We start from the raw sequence: 21305 nt of genomic DNA, 5'->3' as shown, positions 1-21305 counted from the left end.
TGTATTCGCCAGAATGCGTTCTGCTAATTTGAAATTCAAGCCTAAGAAATGTCATTTACTGCAACGCTCCGTTCGATACTTGGGACATATTGTTAGTGCGGACGGGGTGGCCACGGATCCAGAGAAAACTGCTTGTGTCCGGGATTGGGCAACCCCGGCCACGGTGGGTGATGTGCGTCGGTTTTTGGGGTTCGCCTCATATTATCGGAGGTTTGTTCCGAATTTCGCTACTATCGCCAGGCCTTTGCATCTCCTTACTGGGAAGGGGCATAAATTTGTGTGGGGACCGCCGGAGGAGGCGGCGTTTCGGAGCCTGCGCGATTTACTGGCTACTGCGCCGACGTTGGATTATCCGGATTTTGAACATCCTTTCATTCTGGATACTGATGCGAGTGACACTGGTATTGGGGCGGTGTTGTCCCAGTCAAAAGGTGGTGTTGAGCGTGTGGTGGCGTATGGGAGTCGGGTTTTATCTCCCGCGGAAACCCGTTACTGCGTCACTCGCAGGGAACTTTTGGCTATTGTGTTTTTTCTCCGACAATTTCGACCGTATCTGTACGGTCGGTCGTTTATTGTCCGCACGGACCATGCGGCCTTGCAGTACGCTCTTAAGATGGACCAGCCATCCGGACAATTGGCGAGATGGCTGGACACGTTGCAAGAATTCTCCTTCCAAATTCACCATCGGAAGGGTGTGCGTCACGCTAACGCGGACGCACTGTCCAGGTTGCCGCAACGATCCCCTTGTGCGTGTGCGTCGGGGACGCATAGGTGTGGACCGACTCAGCCCCCCCCTCAGCCTGTCGCGCTGGCAGTGGATGTTCCCGAAACTCCGCTTACACCGGGACCGGCTGACGGGGTTTTGCGTCTTCCAAGGTCTGTGTGGATTCGGGAGCAAATGTTGGACGAATCTTTGGTGTCGTTGCGAAAACGAACGGAGAAAGCGGGTAAGGAAGTCGGTGCGGGTGGTATTTCGGAAACTGCTCTCCGAGATGGGTTACTGATGTGGAGGGAAGGGATACAGGAACACTGGCGTCTCGTTGTGCCTGCGTCATTGCGGTATGAGTTGATTAGATCTTTGCACTGTGACACACTTTTACACCTGGGGGTGCAGAAAACCCTATTGACGCTGCAACGAGACTATTATTGGCACGGCATGACGACGGATGTCGTCGGTCACGTTCGCGCGTGTCCCGATTGCGCCCGCCGTAAACCACCTAAACATCCATATGTTCCGCCGATACAATCGATTAAAGTATCTCGGGTTAATGAGCTGGTGGCGTTAGATATTTTGGGACCCTTTCCGCCATCCGCTAAGGGAAATAAGTATTTACTGGTGGGGGTTGAGTACCTCTCTCGCTGGCCGATGGCCTGGCCTTTGCCTGACCAGTCAGCGGCGTCTATCACTGACGCCTTTCTATTTGGGTATGTAATGGACAAAGGGGCGCCGGAGAGGCTCCTTACGGATCAAGGATGTAACTTTTCGTCCAAATTGTTGGGGGAGGTGTGTGCGGCTCTTGGAACTAAAAAGATACGGACGTCCCCCTACCACCCGCAAACGGATGGTATGGTGGAACGGTTGAATCGGACTCTGTCCGCCATGCTGTGCCATACAGTCGGGGAAAATCAATCTGATTGGGATTTGCATATCCCTGGGGTGCTTTCGGCGTATCGCATGACGCCGCACGCGGCTACTGGATACTCGCCGTTCTTCCTTATGTACGGCCGTGAGAATGTGCCGCCGATTAATGAACAGTTGGGAACCGGCGCGAGGGGGCCTGTTAAGCCTCTTCCTGAGTATATTAAGGACAACGTTCGGCGTGTCGCTGAGGCGAGGGAAAGTGCCCGCATGGCTACTGCCAAGGCTCAGGCCAGGAATGAGCGGTGTGCCCGACGATCAAAGGGGGAGTGCCCCTGGAAAAAGGGGGACCTGGCCTGGCTTCATTGCCCACAGGTGCGGCCAGGTACCTCTCCTAAATTACATAGACCTTGGCAGGGTCCGGTCCGCCTCATTGAGGTTCCCAACCCACAGTCGGCGCGTGTTCAGGTTGGTTCACGGCGCTGGTTCGTGCATACATCCCGGTTGAAGCCATACATTGCCCCGCGGCCGGATGCGTCATCTCCCGAAGTTGCCTTGCCGGGGTCTGTTGCTGCCGACTCGCCCTTGCCTGTGTCTGCTGACCTTGCGAGAGCGCCTGTCGTACCCTTCACAGACAAGCCGGCCGTGACAGCGCAGGGGGGAGGACGTTCCGCTCGTGGGACGTCGACTGGAGCCGCAGAACCCACGGGACCTGCAGCTCTTCCTATCCCTCCGCGGACGCGAGTACGGGATGTCTCTGGACGCGAGCGGGACAGTGGCGGGCCTCCAATGGCGACGGAAGAACTTGCGCCCGTCGCCCCTAAAACCCTTCCACGTTCCCGCTCGGCGGGTGGTCTGCCGACCGTCCGGGACGGCCCGGCTGCCCGTACTCGCTCGAAATCCCTCACGTTTCGTTAGATTGTGTTGTGTTGTGTTCTGGTTATATTGTTGTTGCATGCTTCGTGTCTTTTTACGTGTTGGCCCTTTACACCCGCATTTCTTGTCAGGTTGCAATTCAGCCGAGGTCGGCTGGATTTTCTTTATGGGGGAGGGTGATGTAATGCGGGCGTAAACGGCCCTCCGGAGGTGACGTCAGGAGGGGAGGAGTTAGGTCACGTGGGGGGGTGAGGGGTTAGGCTATAGAAGGAGGGGAACCGGAAGAGGACGGGGAGTGACGGGGAACCAGGAACAGAGAGAGGCCACGAAGGGCGAAGCGGAGGGTGGCGAGATCGCCACGAACACGGGGGAGCGAGGATCGGCACCGTTGGCCAGCGGTGACCGACCCGAAGCAGCGAGGAGGCTGCAGTCAGCAGCGGGGCTGCATACAGAGTCAGCAGCGGGTCTGCATACGGTAGCAGCCAGAGGGTCTGCACATAGGGGTAGCAGCGGGAGTCTGCATAGAGGTAGCAGCGAGTCTGCAGGGAGGAGGTTACAGTAGATGAAGCAGAGAGTCAGAGGGAAGAAGGAGCTATAATAGCAGTGAATAGCCGGGGGCTACAAATACAGAGTTATAACAGAGTGCCGTGTGGGTGAGGACGAGAACCCAATAAAAGACACGAAGACAGAAGGAAGTGTCCGAGTCCTTTTATTACACAATGTATAAGGTAATATATAGTATCGTAATTGTATAGTGAATATACAGCAGTGTGATATACAGTAGGGTGGGTAGACTAATACATAGTGTAATATGACAATGTATAGTCGAAGGTATAGGGTGGTGTATAGTAATACAGTATATAATTTAATGTTGGGTTTGTCTGGCAGTATATAGTACGGGGTAGACCCGTGTGATGTAAGAGAAAAAAGTTTAGCTGGAAGCATATATTTTTTGCGACATAGAATTGTAATGTATTACTTACTGTTAGTAGCTCAGCTTATTGGAGAGTATATTTAGTATACTGATGATACTATGTAGTTTATACTTTAGTTTTTTACGTGGTGGTTTAGTTACTGCAGCTACATACTATTAACATTCCTTCCCTTTATTAATGCTACCCTATCCCCTCCCTTTGATGCTGCTAATCCTGCATAATGCACGGGCATAATATTACTTTGAAACCCCTCGCCCACCTCCTACGCATTTCACAAGTAGTACTAATCCCATATTTGCATTTCCCATAAATATGCTAAATTCCTCTTGATATGCAAATTATTTTGTCAAGGCGCTCTTCCCCCTCCAACCCAGCTTAAATATACGCTCCAAGCCTGGGGTGTTTCATTCAGACGCTGTCTTCCCGACAGACCTGTTCTTCACCTGAGGACGGCTGCTTGCGTTGTGGCCGAAACATCGTGAGAATTATTTTATAATGTTTTATTTTTATGATTTTTTTATTTCCCTTCTACGTGACTTTACCGAAAGAACCAAGAAGAAGAAAAAAAGTGTAAATATCGTTTTATTTCTCATTCGGGATTATTTATTGTTGTTGCTGTTCTGTTGCGTTAAAAGTTGGAGGCCCACACGTTGTGTGGGTTATATGTCGGTCAGCCGAGGCGGCTGAGTTTTATAAAGGGGGGGGGGGGTGATGTAGAGACGTAAATAGCGTCTCTACGGCTTATAAGCCGACTACAACCACAACTGGTGAATGAGTGCGCACGCACCTCTCGATGGGGCCGACGGAGACGTGATGGAGAATCAGGCCCTACAAATCAGGGCCCCGTCGCAGAGAGAGAGAAGGGACGTGCTGACACGTAGTAGTGAAGGGGGCCCGGAAACAGGGGCCCGGAGGACATGTGATGCTGGCTCCAGTTCCATCACAAGAGACCGAGGAAGGGGCGTAGCCGGAGGCGGAGTGAGGCCACGCTCGAGAGGCTAAGAGGGACTGAGGCGGAGTGATCGTGGTTGTCTGGCGGAAAGAGCTTGCCGTGCGGTGTTGCTTCGGGGGTCTTGGAGCGTCGGTTATCGGGGACTCAGTTTATGTAGAGACCCCTTTGGGGGTCTAGAATAACCCCGAGTATTGTTAACCCGTAGCCCTGTTAAGTTGTTAATAAATCGTGGTGCCTCCAGACTACTGTGTGTGCCTCATGAGACACACACTACATATACAATGCAGAATATAATCGGAGAATAATACTAACAAGGGGAATGTAAATAACAAAACAAATCGGCAGGCAATATGCCCTCTTCACATATCCGTCCCTCCACCTACAAATATAAGTATGTTCACACATTCCATCAATCACACTGCCTTCTGGTAGTGCATCATTTCAGCAGCATTGGTTCAACACAAGCGAGTTCTGGACCGGTTTTGGCATTCAGTGTTTCATCAGCAGACTTGCTTGTGTGGCACATTAGGAATGGATCACTCTTTTAATTATGTCCTTGTGCAGCAAGGGAGTAAAGTGTGGTTCTGTGAAAGTCCTGATGTGCTGTGCAGTGCATCAATGCATGTGTGTACAGCAGCATGTGATGACTGAGTTGGGCCTGTAGGTGGCTGGCAGGGTTAATGAATAACCGCACGTGTAAACCAGCCACATGGGTAATGGCGACTCGGAAGAATTGCTGCATGTAACACGTGCTGTTGCATTTTACAGGTAAAGGACCCAAAGGTTGTTTTTGATCGTTATATAAATGTTCTAGACTTGTTCTAGACTTTAAGCTTGGCTTTGAATTGTTCGTTTGTGATATATGCAATTAGAGGCGATTTAGCACTGTGCATTGTAAAGGGATGACGCACTGTAATTAGTTACTGTCATTGTAATTCTCTAACTCTAATACTGTTTAGTCTATAACCATGCCCATGTACCCAGAGTATGACTACTTGCAATGCTATTGAGAATAGAACACATGTAAAGTAGTAAGCTGTACAATGGTGATATACAGTACGTATACTGTACACATACAGTACATATAATGGGTGTAAGATACCGATATAAGTGGATGGGATAGATAGACATACAGCTTAGGATTAAAGTAATATTCGAATAGTGATGTGCAAATCTGATTGTCAAAGACAAAGATGGTTTATCAGTAGTAGAATTGGGTTTAAGAGAAAGGGTTAATGAATAACCGCACGTGTAAACCAGCCACATGGTTAATGGCGACTCGGAAGAATTGCTGCGTGTAACACGTGCTGTTGCATTTTACAGAGTGACGGTGCTGTTCTTCACAAGATTAATATTAACCACAATAAATAAATGTGCTTGCCCTCGATTTGGAGCACCTGCCCACGTCCTTCATTTCGAGTGTGCAACACTTGAACCCAATGCATGTGAACTGCCAGAAGATTCGAGGCAAAGACCCCCCCCCCTGTCATGGGTCCTAGTTCAACGCACAACTCGATAATAAACAACGCAGAATAATAATAATTAGCGTCGTTGTGAAGACACGGATGAGGCAACAAATACAAAGTTTCATTCACACAGAAATTCGCTTTCGTTCATCGAAAAGCGTCCACAATTTGTCAATTGCGTTTACGCGACATTTTGTGAGGTGAACGTTCGCAAACCGAGGGATACCTGTACCGGTTGACTGGTTGTGTCCTCGTTAGGATGTCGTCAATACTCACTGCTGCCATACGACTCTGCACGCACGTTGCGCTTGGTACTAAATCACTGTGATGTGTGTCTGTATGTTGAACTTCTTTCGCACCGCACGTAAGCCAACCGTGCTAATCGGACGTGATAACTGCACCCTGACTGTGAAAACCAACATGCAAAGCACCCTCAAAATAAAAGGCCATATCACGGGTTTGTGCCCTGGTAATATCCCTTCTCTTTACAACACCCCGCTTTTTCCGCAAATACGATTTGTGTTTGCCCAGTTAGAGCACGTAATGGTATTTACAAGGCTGTAATTATAATATTCAAATATGCTCAAAATGTCCCCCCCAATACATTGCTATAAAAATGTTTTCCTATGCTATGTAAATAAAAACAACAATTTTCTGAACCTTGGCCACAACAGCTGGACTTGTCTTCTTTTAAATCAATGCATAGATTTCTGTTTATCTGATTGTGGTTATGGTTGTACTTTATTAATCCCTAATCTCTGCCATTACATACAATTAAACAAGAAATGGTAAAAAAGTAAAAAAACAGAACATTAGACATTATTGTAAAAAATAAATAAAAATTCCATCCCAAGTGTTAGTGAATTTTTTTTATATTTTAGGCAGGAAATTAGTTTTCAAATTTAGATTTGTTTCTGGGTTGGGACCCCCCAGACACCCTGGAAGATTTGGTCCGCCCCAATGTTGACTCCATGGCTACGGCCTTGGTATTTATATAACTTTTTTAGTTTCTAAAATAAGTAATATTTACAAAAACTTTTCTTTAAAACACGCTTTAATGAAATGTACCGTACTATTAATGGAAGAACTCCACAACTCCAGGAAGTGGCCCCGAAGCTAGCCATAACGTAAAGGACCGTCGCGAATTACAGCCAACGTCAGTTTAGCATGGACAATTACACCCAAGCCGAAACATAACATTAAAAATTATGTTTTAAAATATATGTTTTGTATTTTTTATGATAGAATATAGTATTGTCATCAGTATGACATAAGTATACCAAGTTTGCAGTCGATACCGCATTGGGAAGTGGGTAAAAATTGAGTTACAAGATTTGAGGATACAACAACAGACAGTGAGTTTAAAAAAGCGTGTAATAGAAAAAACAACAAATAAAGGTTGAAAACTTTACCAATCAAACAAAAGTCAGAAGCCAAGTACAAAGTGTCCACTCCAAGTCCTACAGTAGCACTGGAGTATCCAGTAGATACTCAAGCGATTCGCTGACGTTGCTGCTGGTGCATTAATAGTGGCGCATAACACAAATCCAGACACTCGGCTTACTAACACAATTCGTTCCTGAGAGCCGTTCGTAAGTGGAATGGCTCGTAAGTCAGAACACTTCAATGCACCATTTAAATGCCCATGTGGTCAGTGTTATGAAATGTGTTACGGTTCAATGAAAAGGGAAGCATTGTTACACTCATAATTTCCAATAAATATTGTACACTTGCATGTAACACGTTTTAAGTGAATGTTATTTTTTCAATATTTCATGGAAGCTGGTTCGTAAGTTGGGTATTCGTAAGTCGAGGACAGCCTGTAAGAGGAAACGACTCCACACACAATAACAACGCCATGTGTGGCAATCAAAAGAAAAAAATTATATAAGGGGTGACGCTTTCGGGCATGGTGCAAAACATCCCCTCCAGTATATGTATATTTTAAGGCCACACCTCGAGTACGTGCTCATAGGGAAGAGCGTGGACTTTCGGAAAATGTGAGGACACTTTCCTGGACGACCACTTCATCTCGACTCAACCCCCCCCCATCCACGCCCTGAAGCTGAAGACAGTGGACAATATGTGTCTGTATTTATGTTGGACTTCTTCCGCACCGTACGTAGCCAACCGTGCTAATTGGCGGTGCGGGACAAAACACATTTCCATTTATTCTTCTTCACGAACCTGCTTCCATTACTCTCTTAAAACAATCCCCATATCTTCTCCCCTAGCCCATCATCATCCAGCTACGACCCCTTTCACTATCCCAACCCCTATCACTACCCCAAACCCTATCACTACCCCAACTGCTATCACTATCCCTATCACTACCCCTAACACTATCCCTTCTCCTATCACTCTTTCGCGAATGCTTTCACACATGACTGTCATACAGTTAGAGCACCAAATATAAAAAAAATACATATGCTTGTTAATGTTATATCACTACTTCTATCACTACCCCTACCATAATCACTACCCCAACCCCTATCACTACCCCAATCACTACTACAACCCCTATCACTACCCCTAATCCTATGGCGACCACTATCACTACCCCAATCACTTCATCAACCCCTACCTCAACCCTTCTTTAACCCCTCCCACCTGTCCTCCTAACTGTCATCATAACTACACCACCACTTTTTTCTTAACAACCCCACTCTTTATTTTAACCATCAATATTTTTTTTACAAACGCCCAAAATGCATGCAAAAACGACCCCAATAAAACTCATTTTTCGGAAGTGACCTGACCATCACAAATGATAGCTCAACGAAGTGGCTTATCATCATCACGTGGAAATGTAGAGCAGCCAAATACTCTAAACGTGTGATGTCGATTCTAAATGTGGAAGAAAAAACCGGAGTTACCTGGAGAAAAATCCACGCGACCACGGGGAAAGAGAGAGAGAAACAGGCAAACTCCAAATATACAACAAGCATCAGGGTCGGGATTGAAGCCACGACCTCCTGCATACCGGGCGAGGTAGTTAACATCTTCTAGCCACCGCGGCTACTTGGGAGCACGCACTTAGCGTGGCACTCACCGGCAATTTGCATGCGAACTGTGTGCCGTCGAGGAGCAGCACCGAGCATTCCACCTCCTTCACCCTGCGGCTCCTAGAGACGCCGCTTAGCGTAGCCAGTTCCAAGCTCGGCGGCGCCACCCCCTCCACCGCGCCAGCGTCGCCGGCCTCCTCCTTGGCGGCCTCCTCAGCTGTGGCCTCCTTGGCGGCCTCCTCGGCATCTCCTCCTCCTCCTACCACCACCGCCGCCGGCTGCTCCCCTCCGCTGGGCTCCGTGTCGTGGGTCGCCACCTGTTGCAGGACGCACGCGTCGTGTGATCCCCCGGGCGACGCTCACACGGACGACGAGAGCGGACGACGAGAGCGGCCTCACCTCGCAATGTCTTCCCGCATCCACACACTCTCAGCAACAACAACAAAAACTATGAATTCACACCAAACGTAGAGACATCATTCGTGTAACTATAACGTAGGTTGTGGGGTTTTTTTCCAAGCACAGGTGTTGCCTCGATTTACGAACGTTCAGTTTTACGGAATTTCGCGTGAACCCAATTGACAAATTGTAGACACTTTGATTAACGAAATCAAATTCCGCACAAACGAAATTTTACTACGGCCACGTGTCGTGAGATCATCAAACGAGAAGCCACCCGAGAGGCTGTGGCGTCGTCATCTGCGATAGCGTCACGGTGTCCTTGCAGTGCAGTAGCACTGCCTCTACATTGCCTTTACACTCATTGCAACATGCAGCAGATCTTTTGGTGAGTTCCCTGACAAGGTTACTTATTTTAGTTTTAAATTCATCGTAATTCGATCTTCATAATATTTATATTCTTTATTGTTATTTTTGTATTGTGTAAGTTGGAATGACTGTCCGAGACACATCCATAATTTTTCGTATTTAATTAATAGGAGCCTTTCCGATTTACAAAATTTAGTTTTTACGGTAATTTTTTTGAAGAACTGCATCCCTTTTGTAGATCGAGGGATACCCCCGTATACCGTATTGCAGCAACATGAGCGATCCCACTTAGATGTGTGACAGCTTTGCAGGGTCCACTTACTGCGTCAGCCAAGTCAAACGTGGCGAGCGTAGCCACCGCCTTCTCCTTCTGCTCCTGCAGCTGCTCCTGCAGCTTTCCGGGGGCTTTCTTGGCACTCTCCTGAAGCTGCGGAACGATCCTCTTCGGGGTTGCCTCTTCTGTCACGTCATTCTTCTCCAGTTCTCCTTCAACCTCCTTCTCAGCTGACTTAACTTCTTCATCTTTTCCGTCCGCGTTCACCTCCGCCTGCTGCAGCTCGCTCCCTCCGCGTAACTTGTCCACACCTCGTTTGCCGCCTGCGGACGACGACCTTGTCTGTTTGAACCAAGACGGCAGGAACCTGGAGAACCCCTTTGCGCCGCCCTTGTCCTTCTTCCCGGAGGAGGGAGACTCCGCTCGCTTGTCCCGAGGGCTCTCTTCAGCGCCTTTCTCCTGCCCGGCGAGGCCCCCTTGCTCAATCTGAAGCTGCTCCGTGACATTCTGAGCGGTGGCCGTCGCCTCCTCGCCGACCTTGACGGAAACGTTTTCCGTCATTTCCTCGTCGTTTTCCTAACGACAAGGAAATTTTAAATTTGTTCAGAGTTAAAAAAAAAGTGTTTTATTTGAAGACACCCATGTTGCCGATACGCCAGCACACGTGCGTTGTCTTCGCAATCGGGACCGACTGGCAACGCTCAGCGTCATTTCGACACTTGCCTTACGCAACCGTGGAGCCGTCAATTTTTCCGTTTGAACCGTCCAATTTTGAAATGTTTGTACGTAGTATCCGAACACCGCCCACTGCTGCAAAAGCTCGACGCAAATTTTAATCGCACGCATACTCTTTTTGTTAAATAGCAAGTTAATCGATCGAGGCCGATCGGCAACTATTTTTTTTACTTTTGTGGAGGGGTAACTAAATTGGCTATTTTTGCTATTTCATTCTAATATGGTTCTGTGTCTATAGGAAGAATGGGATTCAGCCGTACAAGACATGGCACACATTACACAAGACTTGCGATGCTGCTGGCCTTAGGGACTCACTCGTATGGGACACAAACCACATTTACTTTGTTACAGGCTGCCAATTCTTAATCGATCGTGTGAGGATGCACCTTATACCATTAATACTATAATACAAACTGGAGCTATGCCCTTTTAAATCTATCATTGAAAACTTTTTTTTTTTAGAACTGCATTTTGTGTTTAGTTTTACAGGTTTTTTTTGGTTAGATCACGTAAATATCTAAATGTGTCGTTAAACCCGCCACCACCCGACACAGCCAATTAGTCAGGTTTGTTACGTAAACAGAACATGCCAATTGGCCTTGCTCTCCAACACACAGGTGTGCTGTACTAGTGTAGGACTTGAGTTATAGCGCGCCACGCATTCTCTTCCACTGTTGCTATGCGAGCGAGCAGAGTACAGTGGGGTGTATGTGAGGACACGGTTGTTGTTGTGGCATTAGGTGAGAGGGTCGTTAAGTGTTGAGACAGGTGTTCGGGGTAGCCGGGGGGACACAGGCCAGCGATTGGCTAAGAGGGTAATTGGTTATTAGCTGGCGTCGCTCTGGCGGCAATAACAAGGTCACGTGAGACCGGGGGTCAGGGGGCGAGTGATAAGCGGGGGGTTGAGATAATTAATGGGGATTAATTGGTGTGGGGATATAAGCCACAGCGCGACGGAGAGAGGTTCTTCTTGTCTTGGTCGGCGTCTTGGATGGAGCTGCAGCGACGGTGCCCGGGGAATCGCAGAGCAGGCGGTGACGGTAGTAGAGCAGAGATAGAGTGGGTTAGCGGCGACAGATGGAGTAGAGTATAGAGAGACAGTGATAGCGAGAACGCAGTGTGCGAACAGGGGTAGCCATGCATTTGAAGGATGCAGTGTAGAATAGCAGGGGAGTCGACAGACCTAGAGAGAGAGAGGGAGACGCGGAGGAGACGCGGCACGGCGAGAGAGAGAGAGACGCGGAGCGACGCGGAGCGGAGTGAGGGCACGGAGAGACGCGGAGCGGTGGCGCTGCAGAGAGAGACGCGGAGCGGAGTGAGGCCGCGCCGAGACGCGGAGCGGTGGCGCGGCGGAGGTGGACTGTTGAGCGGAAAATAAAGAGAACAGAAAGACAGCCGAGTACGAGTCCTACACTAGTAACGAATTGGCATGTTCTGTTATTGCAATCTAACCCAAAAAACTGTATTATGGATGATACTGGACACGAAAGCCCCCTGCTCCTGTGCTAAACGATGTTTAGTTTGTTGTCCTCTTTCCCACGTAACTCCAATTAACGCGGTTGGCTACGTGCGAAAGAAGTTCAACATACATACGTACAGACTGTTAAGTGAAGACGGAACCGTACGAATCGTACATGTACATCCAGGCCATGGGGTTATGTGGCCATACTTCGCCACGCTGGTCAGTGCGGATTGGTGAAGGTGGGGAGCATAGCGCATTGGGGCATGGTACAGTACAACAAACGACTTTACTGTATTGCCCTGTGCTGACAACATAGCCCCCAACGCAGCCTATAGCACCTGTTTATGCATGGAGGTCACCCATCCCAAATACTATCCAGGCTCAAACACTGCTTAGCTTCCGAGGTCTTGAGGGACGCTCAGCAACGGGAGGGAGGTCTCAGGGGTCAACAATCGTTGAAGGGGAGAGCCCTCGGCCATTGTCCTGGGGCTCGCTCCTGCAGAGCGGAGCAGAGTGATCGCAGTTACACGTAGGAAAACATCACGATTCGCGGTTCTACGACAAATATGTGGAACTGGGTAATTTGTGATGCCTTTGGGAGTGCATATATATACACATGTGTGCGTGTGAAGCAGGGGCCACGCTGCGGCGATCCCCCACCAAGCTCGCGAGGGAGCTGAGCGGTGGCTCATCCACAAGCAGCCTGCGTTGGCGGAGTCCATAACGCAACGGCCTCCAGTAGAGGGGTTGCGAAACGCGCGCGGAGCCGAGGGAATTGCGTCACATGGCCCACTGGGGGCATCTCGTGACCCTCAATCCCAACTCAAATGCACTCAGGAAATATCCCCCTCCATCAACACCCCAACCCACCAACACCCCAACCCATCAATACCCTCACCCAACAACACCCAAACCCAACAACACCCCCACTCAGCAACACCTCAACCCAACAACACCCCAACCCAGCAACACCCTAACCTAACAACACCCCAACCTAACAACACCCCAACCCAACAACACCCCAACCCAGCAACACCCCCAACCTAACAACACACCAACCCAACAACACCCCCACCCAGCAACACCCCAACCTAACAACATCCCAACCCAACAACACCCCCAACCTAACAACACCCCAATCCAACAACACCCCAACCCAGCAACACCCCAACCCAGCAACACCCCCAACATAACAACACACCAACCCAACAACACCCCCACCCAGCAACACCCCAACCTAACAACATCCCAACCCAACAACACCCCCAACCTAACAACACCCCAATCCAACAACACCCCAACCCAGCAACACCCCAACCCAGCAACACCCCCAACCTAACAATACACCAACCCAACAACACCCCCACCCAACAACACCCCAACCCAACAACACCCCCACCCAGCAACACCCCAACCCAACAACACCCCAACCCAGCAACACCCCCACCAAACAACACCCCAACCCAGCAACACCCCAACCCAGCAACAACCCCACCCGACAACACCCCCACCCAACAACACCCCAACCCAGCAACACCCCCACCCAACAACACCCCAACCCAGCAACACCCCAACCCAGCAACACCCCCACCCAGCAACACCCCAACCCAACAACACCCCAACCCAACAACACCCCAACCCAGCAACACCCCCACCCAACAACACCCCAACCCAGCAACACCCCAACCCAGCAACAACCCCACCCAACAACACCCCCACCCAACAACACCCCAACCCAGCAACACCCGCACCTAGCAACACCCCCACCCAACAACACCCTCAATGAGCAACACCCCAACCCAACAACACCCCAACCCAGCAACACCCCCACCCAACAACACCCCCACCCAGCAACACCCCCACCCAACAACACCCCAGCCCAGCAACACCCCAACCCAACAACACCCCAACCCAGCAACACCCCCAACCTAACAACACACCTACCCAACAACACCCCAACCCAGCAACACCCCCACCCAGCAACACCCCAACCCAACAACACCCCAACCCAACAACACCCCAACCCAGCAACACCCCCACCCAACAACACCCCAACCCATCAATACCCCCACCCAACAACACCCAAACCCAACAACACCCCTACTCAGCAACACCCCAACCCAACAACACCCCAACCCAGCAACACCCTAACATAACAACACCCCAACCTAACAACACCCCAACCCAACAACACCCCAACCCAGCAACACCCCCAACCTAACAACACACCAACCCAACAACACCCCCACCCAGCAACACCCCAACCTAACAACATCCCAACCCAACAACACCCCCAACCTAACAACACCCCAATCCAACAACACCCCAACCCAGCAACACCCCAACCCAGCAACACCCCCAACATAACAACACACCAACCCAACAACACCCCCACCCAGCAACACCCCAACCTAACAACATCCCAACCCAACAACACCCCCAACCTAACAACACCCCAATCCAACAACACCCCAACCCAGCAAAACCCCAACCCAGCAACACCCCCAACCTAACAATACACCAACCCAACAACACCCCCACCCAACAACACCCCAACCCAACAACACCCCAACCCAGCAACACCCCCACCCAACAACACCCCAACCCAGCAACACGCCCACCCAACAACACCCCAACCCAACAACACCCCAACCCAGCAACACCCCCACCCAGCAACACCCCCACCCAACAACACCCCAACCCAGCAACACCCCCACCCAACAACACCCCAACCCAGCAACACCCCAACCCAGCAACAACCCCACCCGACAACACCCCCACCCAACAACACCCCAACCCAGCAACACCCCCACCCAACAACACCCCAACCCAGCAACACCCCAACCCAGCAACACCCCCACCCAGCAACACCCCAACCCAACAACACCCCAACCTAACAACACCCCAACCCAGCAACACCCCCACCCAACAACACCCCAACCCAGCAACACCCCAACCCAGCAACAACCCCACCCAACAACACCCCCACCCAACAACACCCCAACCCAGCAACACCCGCACCTAGCAACACCCCCACCCAACAACACCCTCAATGAGCAACACCCCAACCCAACAACACCCCAACCCAGCAACACCCCCACCCAACAACACCCCCACCCAGCAACACCCCCACCCAACAACACCCCAGCCCAGCAACACCTCAACCCAACAACACCCCAACCCAGCAACACCCCCAACCTAACAACACACCTACCCAACAACACCCCAACCCAGCAACACCCCCACCCAGCAACACCCCAACCCAACAACACCCCAACCCAACAACACCCCAACCCAGCAACACCCCCACCCAGCAACACCCCAACCCAACAACACCCCAACCCAACAACACCCCAACCCAGCAACACCCCCACCCAACAACACCCCAACCCAGCAACACCCCAACCCAGCAACAACCCCACCCAACAACACCCCCACCCAACAACACCCCAACCCAGCAACACCCCCAACCAGCAACACCCCCACCCAACAACACCCTCAATGAGCAACACCCCAACCAAACAACACCCCAACCCAGCAACACCCCCACCCAACAACACCCCAACCCAGCAACACCCCCACCCAACAACACCCCAACCCAGCAACACCCCAACCCAGCAACAACCCCACCCAGCAACACCCCAACCCAACAACACCCCAACCCAACAACACCCCTACCCAGCAACACCCCCAACCAACAACACCCCAACCCAGCAACACCCAAACCCAGCAACAACCCCACCCAACAACACCCCCACCCAACAACACCCCAACCCAGCAACACCCCCACCCAGCAACACCCCCACCCAACAACACCCTCAATGAGCAACACCCCAACCCAACAACACCCCAACCCAGCCACACCCCCACCCAACAACACCCCCACCCAGCAACACCCCCACCCAACAACACCCCAGCCCAGCAACACCCCAACCCAGCAACACCCCAACCCAACAACACCCCAACCCAGCAACACCCCCACCCAAAAACACCCCAACCCAACAACACCCCAACCCAGCAACACCCCAACCCAGCAACACCCCAATCCAGCAACACCCCAACCAAACAACACCCCAACCCAGCAACACCCCAACCCAGCAACACCCCAACCCAGCAACATCCCAACCAAACAACACCCCAACCCAGCAACACCCCCACCCAACAACACCCCAACCCAGCAACACCTCCACCCAACAACACCCCAACCCAGCAACACATCCACCGAACAACACCCCAACCAAACAACACCCCAATCCAACAACACCCCAACCCAGCAACACCTCCACCCAACAACACTCAAACAAACAACACCCCAACCCAGCAACACCCCAACCCATCAACACCCCAACCCAGCAACACCCCCACCCAACAACATCTCAACCCAACAACACCCCCACCCAACAACATCTCAACCCAACAACACCCCAACCCAACAAGACCCCAACCCAACAACACCCCAACCCATCAACACCCCAACTCAACAACACCCCAATCCAGCAACACCCCAACCCAGCAACACCCCAACCCATCAACACCCCCACCCAACAACACCCCCACCCAACAACACCCCAACCCAACAACATCCCAACCCAACAACACCCCAACCCAACAACACCCACACCCAACAACACCCCCACCCAACAACACCCCAACCCAACAACACCCCAACCCAGCAACATCCCCACCCAGCAACATCCCAACCCAACAACACCCCAATCCAATAACACCCCAACCCAACAACACCCCAACCCAGCAACACTCCAACCCATCAACACCCCAACCCAGCAACACCCCCACCCAACAACACCCCAACCCAGCAACACCCCCACCCAACAACACCCCAACCCAGCAACACCCCAACCCAGCAACACCCCCACCCAGCAACATCCCAACCCAACAACACCCCAACCCAATAACACCCCAACCCAACAACACCCCAACCCAGCAACACCCCAACCCATCAACACCCCAACCCAGCAACACCCCCACCCAACAACACCCCAACCCAGCAACACCCCCACCCAACAACACCCCAACCCAACAACACCCCAACCCAACAACACCTCCACCCAACAACACCCCAACCCAGCAACACCCCAACCCAACAACACCCCAACCAAACAACACCCCAACCAAACAACACCCCAACCCAACAACACCCCAACCCAGCAACACCCCAACCCAGCAACACCCCAACCCAACAACACCCCCACCCAGCAACACCCCAATCCATCAACACCCCAACCCAACAACACCCCAACCCAGCAATACCCCAACCAAACAACACCCCAACCCAGCAACACCCCAACCCAGCAACACCCCAACCCAACAACACCCCCACCCAGCAACACCCCCACCCAACAACACCCCAACCCAGCAACACCCCAACCCAGCAACACCCCCACCCAGCAACATCCCAACCCAACAACACACCAACCCAATAACACCCCAACCCAACAACACCCCAACCCAGCAACACCCCAACCCATCAACACCCCAACCCAGCAACACCCCCACCCAACAACACCCCAACCCAGCAACACCCCCACCCAACAACACCCCAACCCAACAACACCCCAACCCAACAACACCCCCACCCAACAACACCCCAACCCAGAAACACCCCAACCCAACAACACCCCAACCCAGCAACACCCCAACCAAACAACACCCCAACCCAACAACACCCCAACCCAGCAACACCCCCACCCAGCAACACCCCCACCCAGCAACACCCCAATCCATCAACACCCCAACCCAACAACACCCCAACCCAGCAACACCCCAACCAAACAACACCCCAACCCAACAACACCCCAACCCAGCAACACCCCAACCCAGCAACACCCCAACCCAACAACACCCCAACTCAGCAACACCCCAACCCAGCAACACCCCAACTCAGCAACACCCCAACCCAGCAACACCCCAACCCAACAATACCCCACCTCAGCAACACCCCCACCCAACAACACCCCAACCCAACAACACCCCAACCCAGCAACACCCCAACCCAGCAACACCCCAACCCAACAACACCCCCACCCAGCAACACCCCCACCCAGCAACACCCCAACCCAGCAACACCCCAACCCAGCAACACCCCCACCCAGCAACATCCCAACCCAACAACACCCCAACCCAATAACACCCCAACCCAACAACACCCCAACCCAGCAACACCCCAACCCATCAACACCCCAACCCAGCAACACCCCCACCCAACAACACCCCAACCCAGCAACACCCCCACCCAACAACACCCCAACCCAACAACACCCCAACCCAACAACACCCCCACCCAACAACACCCCAACCCAGCAACACCCCAACCCAACAACACCCCAACCCAGCAACACCCCAACCAAACAACACCCCAACCCAACAACACCCCAACCCAGCAACACCCCCACCCAACAACACCCCAACCCAACAACACCCCAACCCAACAACACCCCCACCCAACAACACCCCAACCCAGCAACACCCCAACCCAACAACACCCCAACCCAGCAACACCCCAACCAAACAACACCCCAACCCAGCAACACCCCAATCCATCAACACCCCAACCCAACAACACCCCAACCCAGCAACACCCCAACCAAACAACACCCCAACCCAGCAACACCCCAACCCAGCAACACCCCAACCCAACAACACCCCAACTCAGCAACACCCCAACCCAGCAACACCCGAACTCAGCAACACCCCAACCCAGCAACACCCCAACCCAACAACACCCCAACTCAGCAACACCCCCACCCAACAACACCCCAACCCAACAACACCCCCACCCAGCAACATATCAGCAAACACTCCCCCTTCCCTCCCCTCCCGGAGCCACCATCCCCGTCCTCCGTTGTCATGGCGACCTCAACCCATTCCGCAACCCCGGACTCGTCGCTCATACACAGAGGGGGGGGGGGGGCTGAGGGGGTTGGGGGGGTAGGAGGGTGGCCCCCACCTCCTGCGCGACCCTTGCGCCATACATGGCGGATGGTGGTGAGCCGCAGCACGGAGCTACGGCGCGAGCGAAGCCCCCTCCATCCCTCCCATCGCCTGCCCGTCCAGAACCCTCGCCGCTCACGGCAGCGCCGCGTCCCCTCGGAGCCGCGCTCAGCGCCGCTCCACTCGGCTCATTCACGCAGCCACTCGTTCATTCGTGACCTTTCGTTCCCCCACCTCATTCACTCTCTCATTCATTCGTCCCGTTACCCTGGTCCTGGGGCAAGGAGGCACGGGGGCTGTTGTCATAGCGAGCGCCCCCCCAGCCCCGCCCACGCGTCCCAGCCCCGCCCCCAGCCCCGCCCACGCGCCCCAGCCCCGCCCCCAGCCCCGCCCACGCGCCCCCAGCTTCGCCCCCAGTCCCGCCCACGCGCCCCCAGCCCCGCCCACGCGCCCCTAGCCCCGCCCACGCGCCCCCAGCCCCGCCCACAGCCCCGCCCACGCGCCCCCAGCCCCGCCCCCAGCCTCGCCCACGCGCCCCCAGCCCCGCCCCCAGCCCCGCCCACGCATCCCAGCCCCGCCCACGCGTCCCAGCCCCGCCCACGCGCCCCCAGCCCCGCCCACGCGCCCCAGCCCCGCCCACGCGCCCCCAACCCCGCCCACGCGCCCCCAGCCCCGCCTACAGCCCCGCCCATGCGCGCATCGCCTCGAACACGCGTCCCCAGCCCCGCCCACGCCCCTCCAGCCCCGCCTACACGTCCAGAACCCCGCTCAGTCCCGCCTATGCGGCCCGAGCTCCGCCCCCCCACAAGCCCCGCCCACGCACCCCCAGCCCCGCCCAACGCATCCCAGCCCCGCCCCTATCCCCGCCCACGCGCCCCCAGCCCCGCCCAACGCATCCCAGCCCCGCCCCTATCCCCGCCCACGCGCCCCCAGCCCCGCCCACGCAGTGACACCACCTCCCACGTCCACTCGACATTGCGGGATAATTGAATGGTGGGGCTCCGTTTTCTTCAAAAAAATCCGTGATTTCCATGAGGGTTATTTACAGCTCGTCATGTCATTTTCTGCTGTGACACGCTTGTAATCCAGCACTGTGTGGAGGTGAGGGTTTGTGGGTTCGAACGAATGTACAGCAAGTGGACTAATTGCCATCTGTACGGGGATCGAGTGTTGCCCCCTCGCTCGTGGGTTCTCTCCGGGTGTTCCGGTTTTCTCGCACGCGTATAAACTCTCATCATTAATTGGCTAAAAACGTACTTTTTTTAATCCCTATGCAGGACCCTCCTGAAAACGACGACTACGACTCATTGTGGCTTTCCAGGATGAATAGGTTAATTATTATTACTAGTCTCGACCACCGGCCGTCTCCCCACGTGCATTCCCACCGTACTGGGTCCCAGCACGAGAACGGTCCCAGGGCACAGGATCGTAGCTTCACCTCTGGGATTGGGGCTTGTCGTCATGCAGACTTGTAAAATGTTTCAGTTTGGTGTTTTAACATCTTAAACCTATTATCAGATATATGGATGTCTACGAAAAAGAACTTCATAGCTCATCGGATTCCTCCTCCAATCTAAATCTAAATCAAGATTCCGATTACAACAAAGGGGACTGTACCAGTGTCCCCTGCCCCGCTACAGCCGCCGTTACTCGCCTCGGGCTTTAGCTGCACTGACGCTGCAGTGGAATTTTTTCTATTTGTCTCTGTGTGTCTCTGTCTCTCTATGCAGGGTGTCCGGGAGACCGTGCACGCGACTGGGCCCTCTTTAAATCCGCTGCGAAGCGTTGTTCAGAAGAGCAACTTTTTCAATCTCGCTTGCAACACCGTGGGCCCCCCTTCCACGGGCAGTTCGGAGGGAGCGTTGCTGAGATAATCTGTCTCGACGTTTGGGTCGCCAATCGAGAGTATCTATGAGCCCCCGGTGGTGGACACAGTGGTAACGCTTGAGCCTCAGCAATAAACATATGGGTTCGATCCCAGACTTCGGTTGCCTGCGTGTAGCTTGTACGTTTTCCCCTGTTGCAGGAAAGTCTTAACAGACTTGTGGGGGCAAGTGCTCTTAGCGAGCACAAATGAAGGCCGACACGGCACACGGGGGGTGGGTGGCGAGCCACGGGGGGTGGATGGCGAGCACCACACCCGGCTGCCTTTGTTGTTTATACACCACACTAGTTACTAATGTGTTGTTTATACACCACACTAGTTACTAATGTGTTGTTTATACACCACACTAGTTACTAACTTGTTGTTTATACACCACACTAGTTACTAATGTGTTGTTTATATACCACACTAGCTACT

General features: G+C 52.9%; 1 protein-coding gene across 6 annotated transcripts in view; it reads right to left on the bottom strand.

The window, feature by feature from the left end:
• The window catches only part of LOC133353088 (protein 4.1-like), a 68405-nt gene extending 49083 nt beyond the window's left edge, over positions 1–19322 (bottom strand). For 3 of the 6 annotated variants that reach the window (XM_061569213.1, XM_061569208.1, XM_061569212.1), the window contains exons 1-3: positions 19271–19322; positions 9904–10431; positions 8861–9130 (exon numbers count right to left, since the gene is read on the bottom strand). In XM_061569213.1, coding sequence (XP_061425197.1) covers positions 8861–9130; positions 9904–10431; positions 19271–19309 — 837 coding nt within the window. In that variant the 5' untranslated portion in view covers positions 19310–19322. The other 3 variants (XM_061569210.1, XM_061569209.1, XM_061569211.1) reach the window with 3 other exon arrangements.
• Between the last annotated feature and the right edge of the window lie 1983 nt (positions 19323–21305).

Source organism: Lethenteron reissneri, chromosome 42 (assembly GCF_015708825.2).
Source record: "Lethenteron reissneri isolate LAM-NWPU_2019-01 chromosome 42, ASM1570882v1, whole genome shotgun sequence".
Lineage (NCBI taxonomy): Eukaryota > Metazoa > Chordata > Hyperoartia > Petromyzontiformes > Petromyzontidae > Lethenteron > Lethenteron reissneri.
Note: the sequence above shows the minus strand (reverse complement) of the source record. Positions and strands in the feature narration are given on the sequence as shown.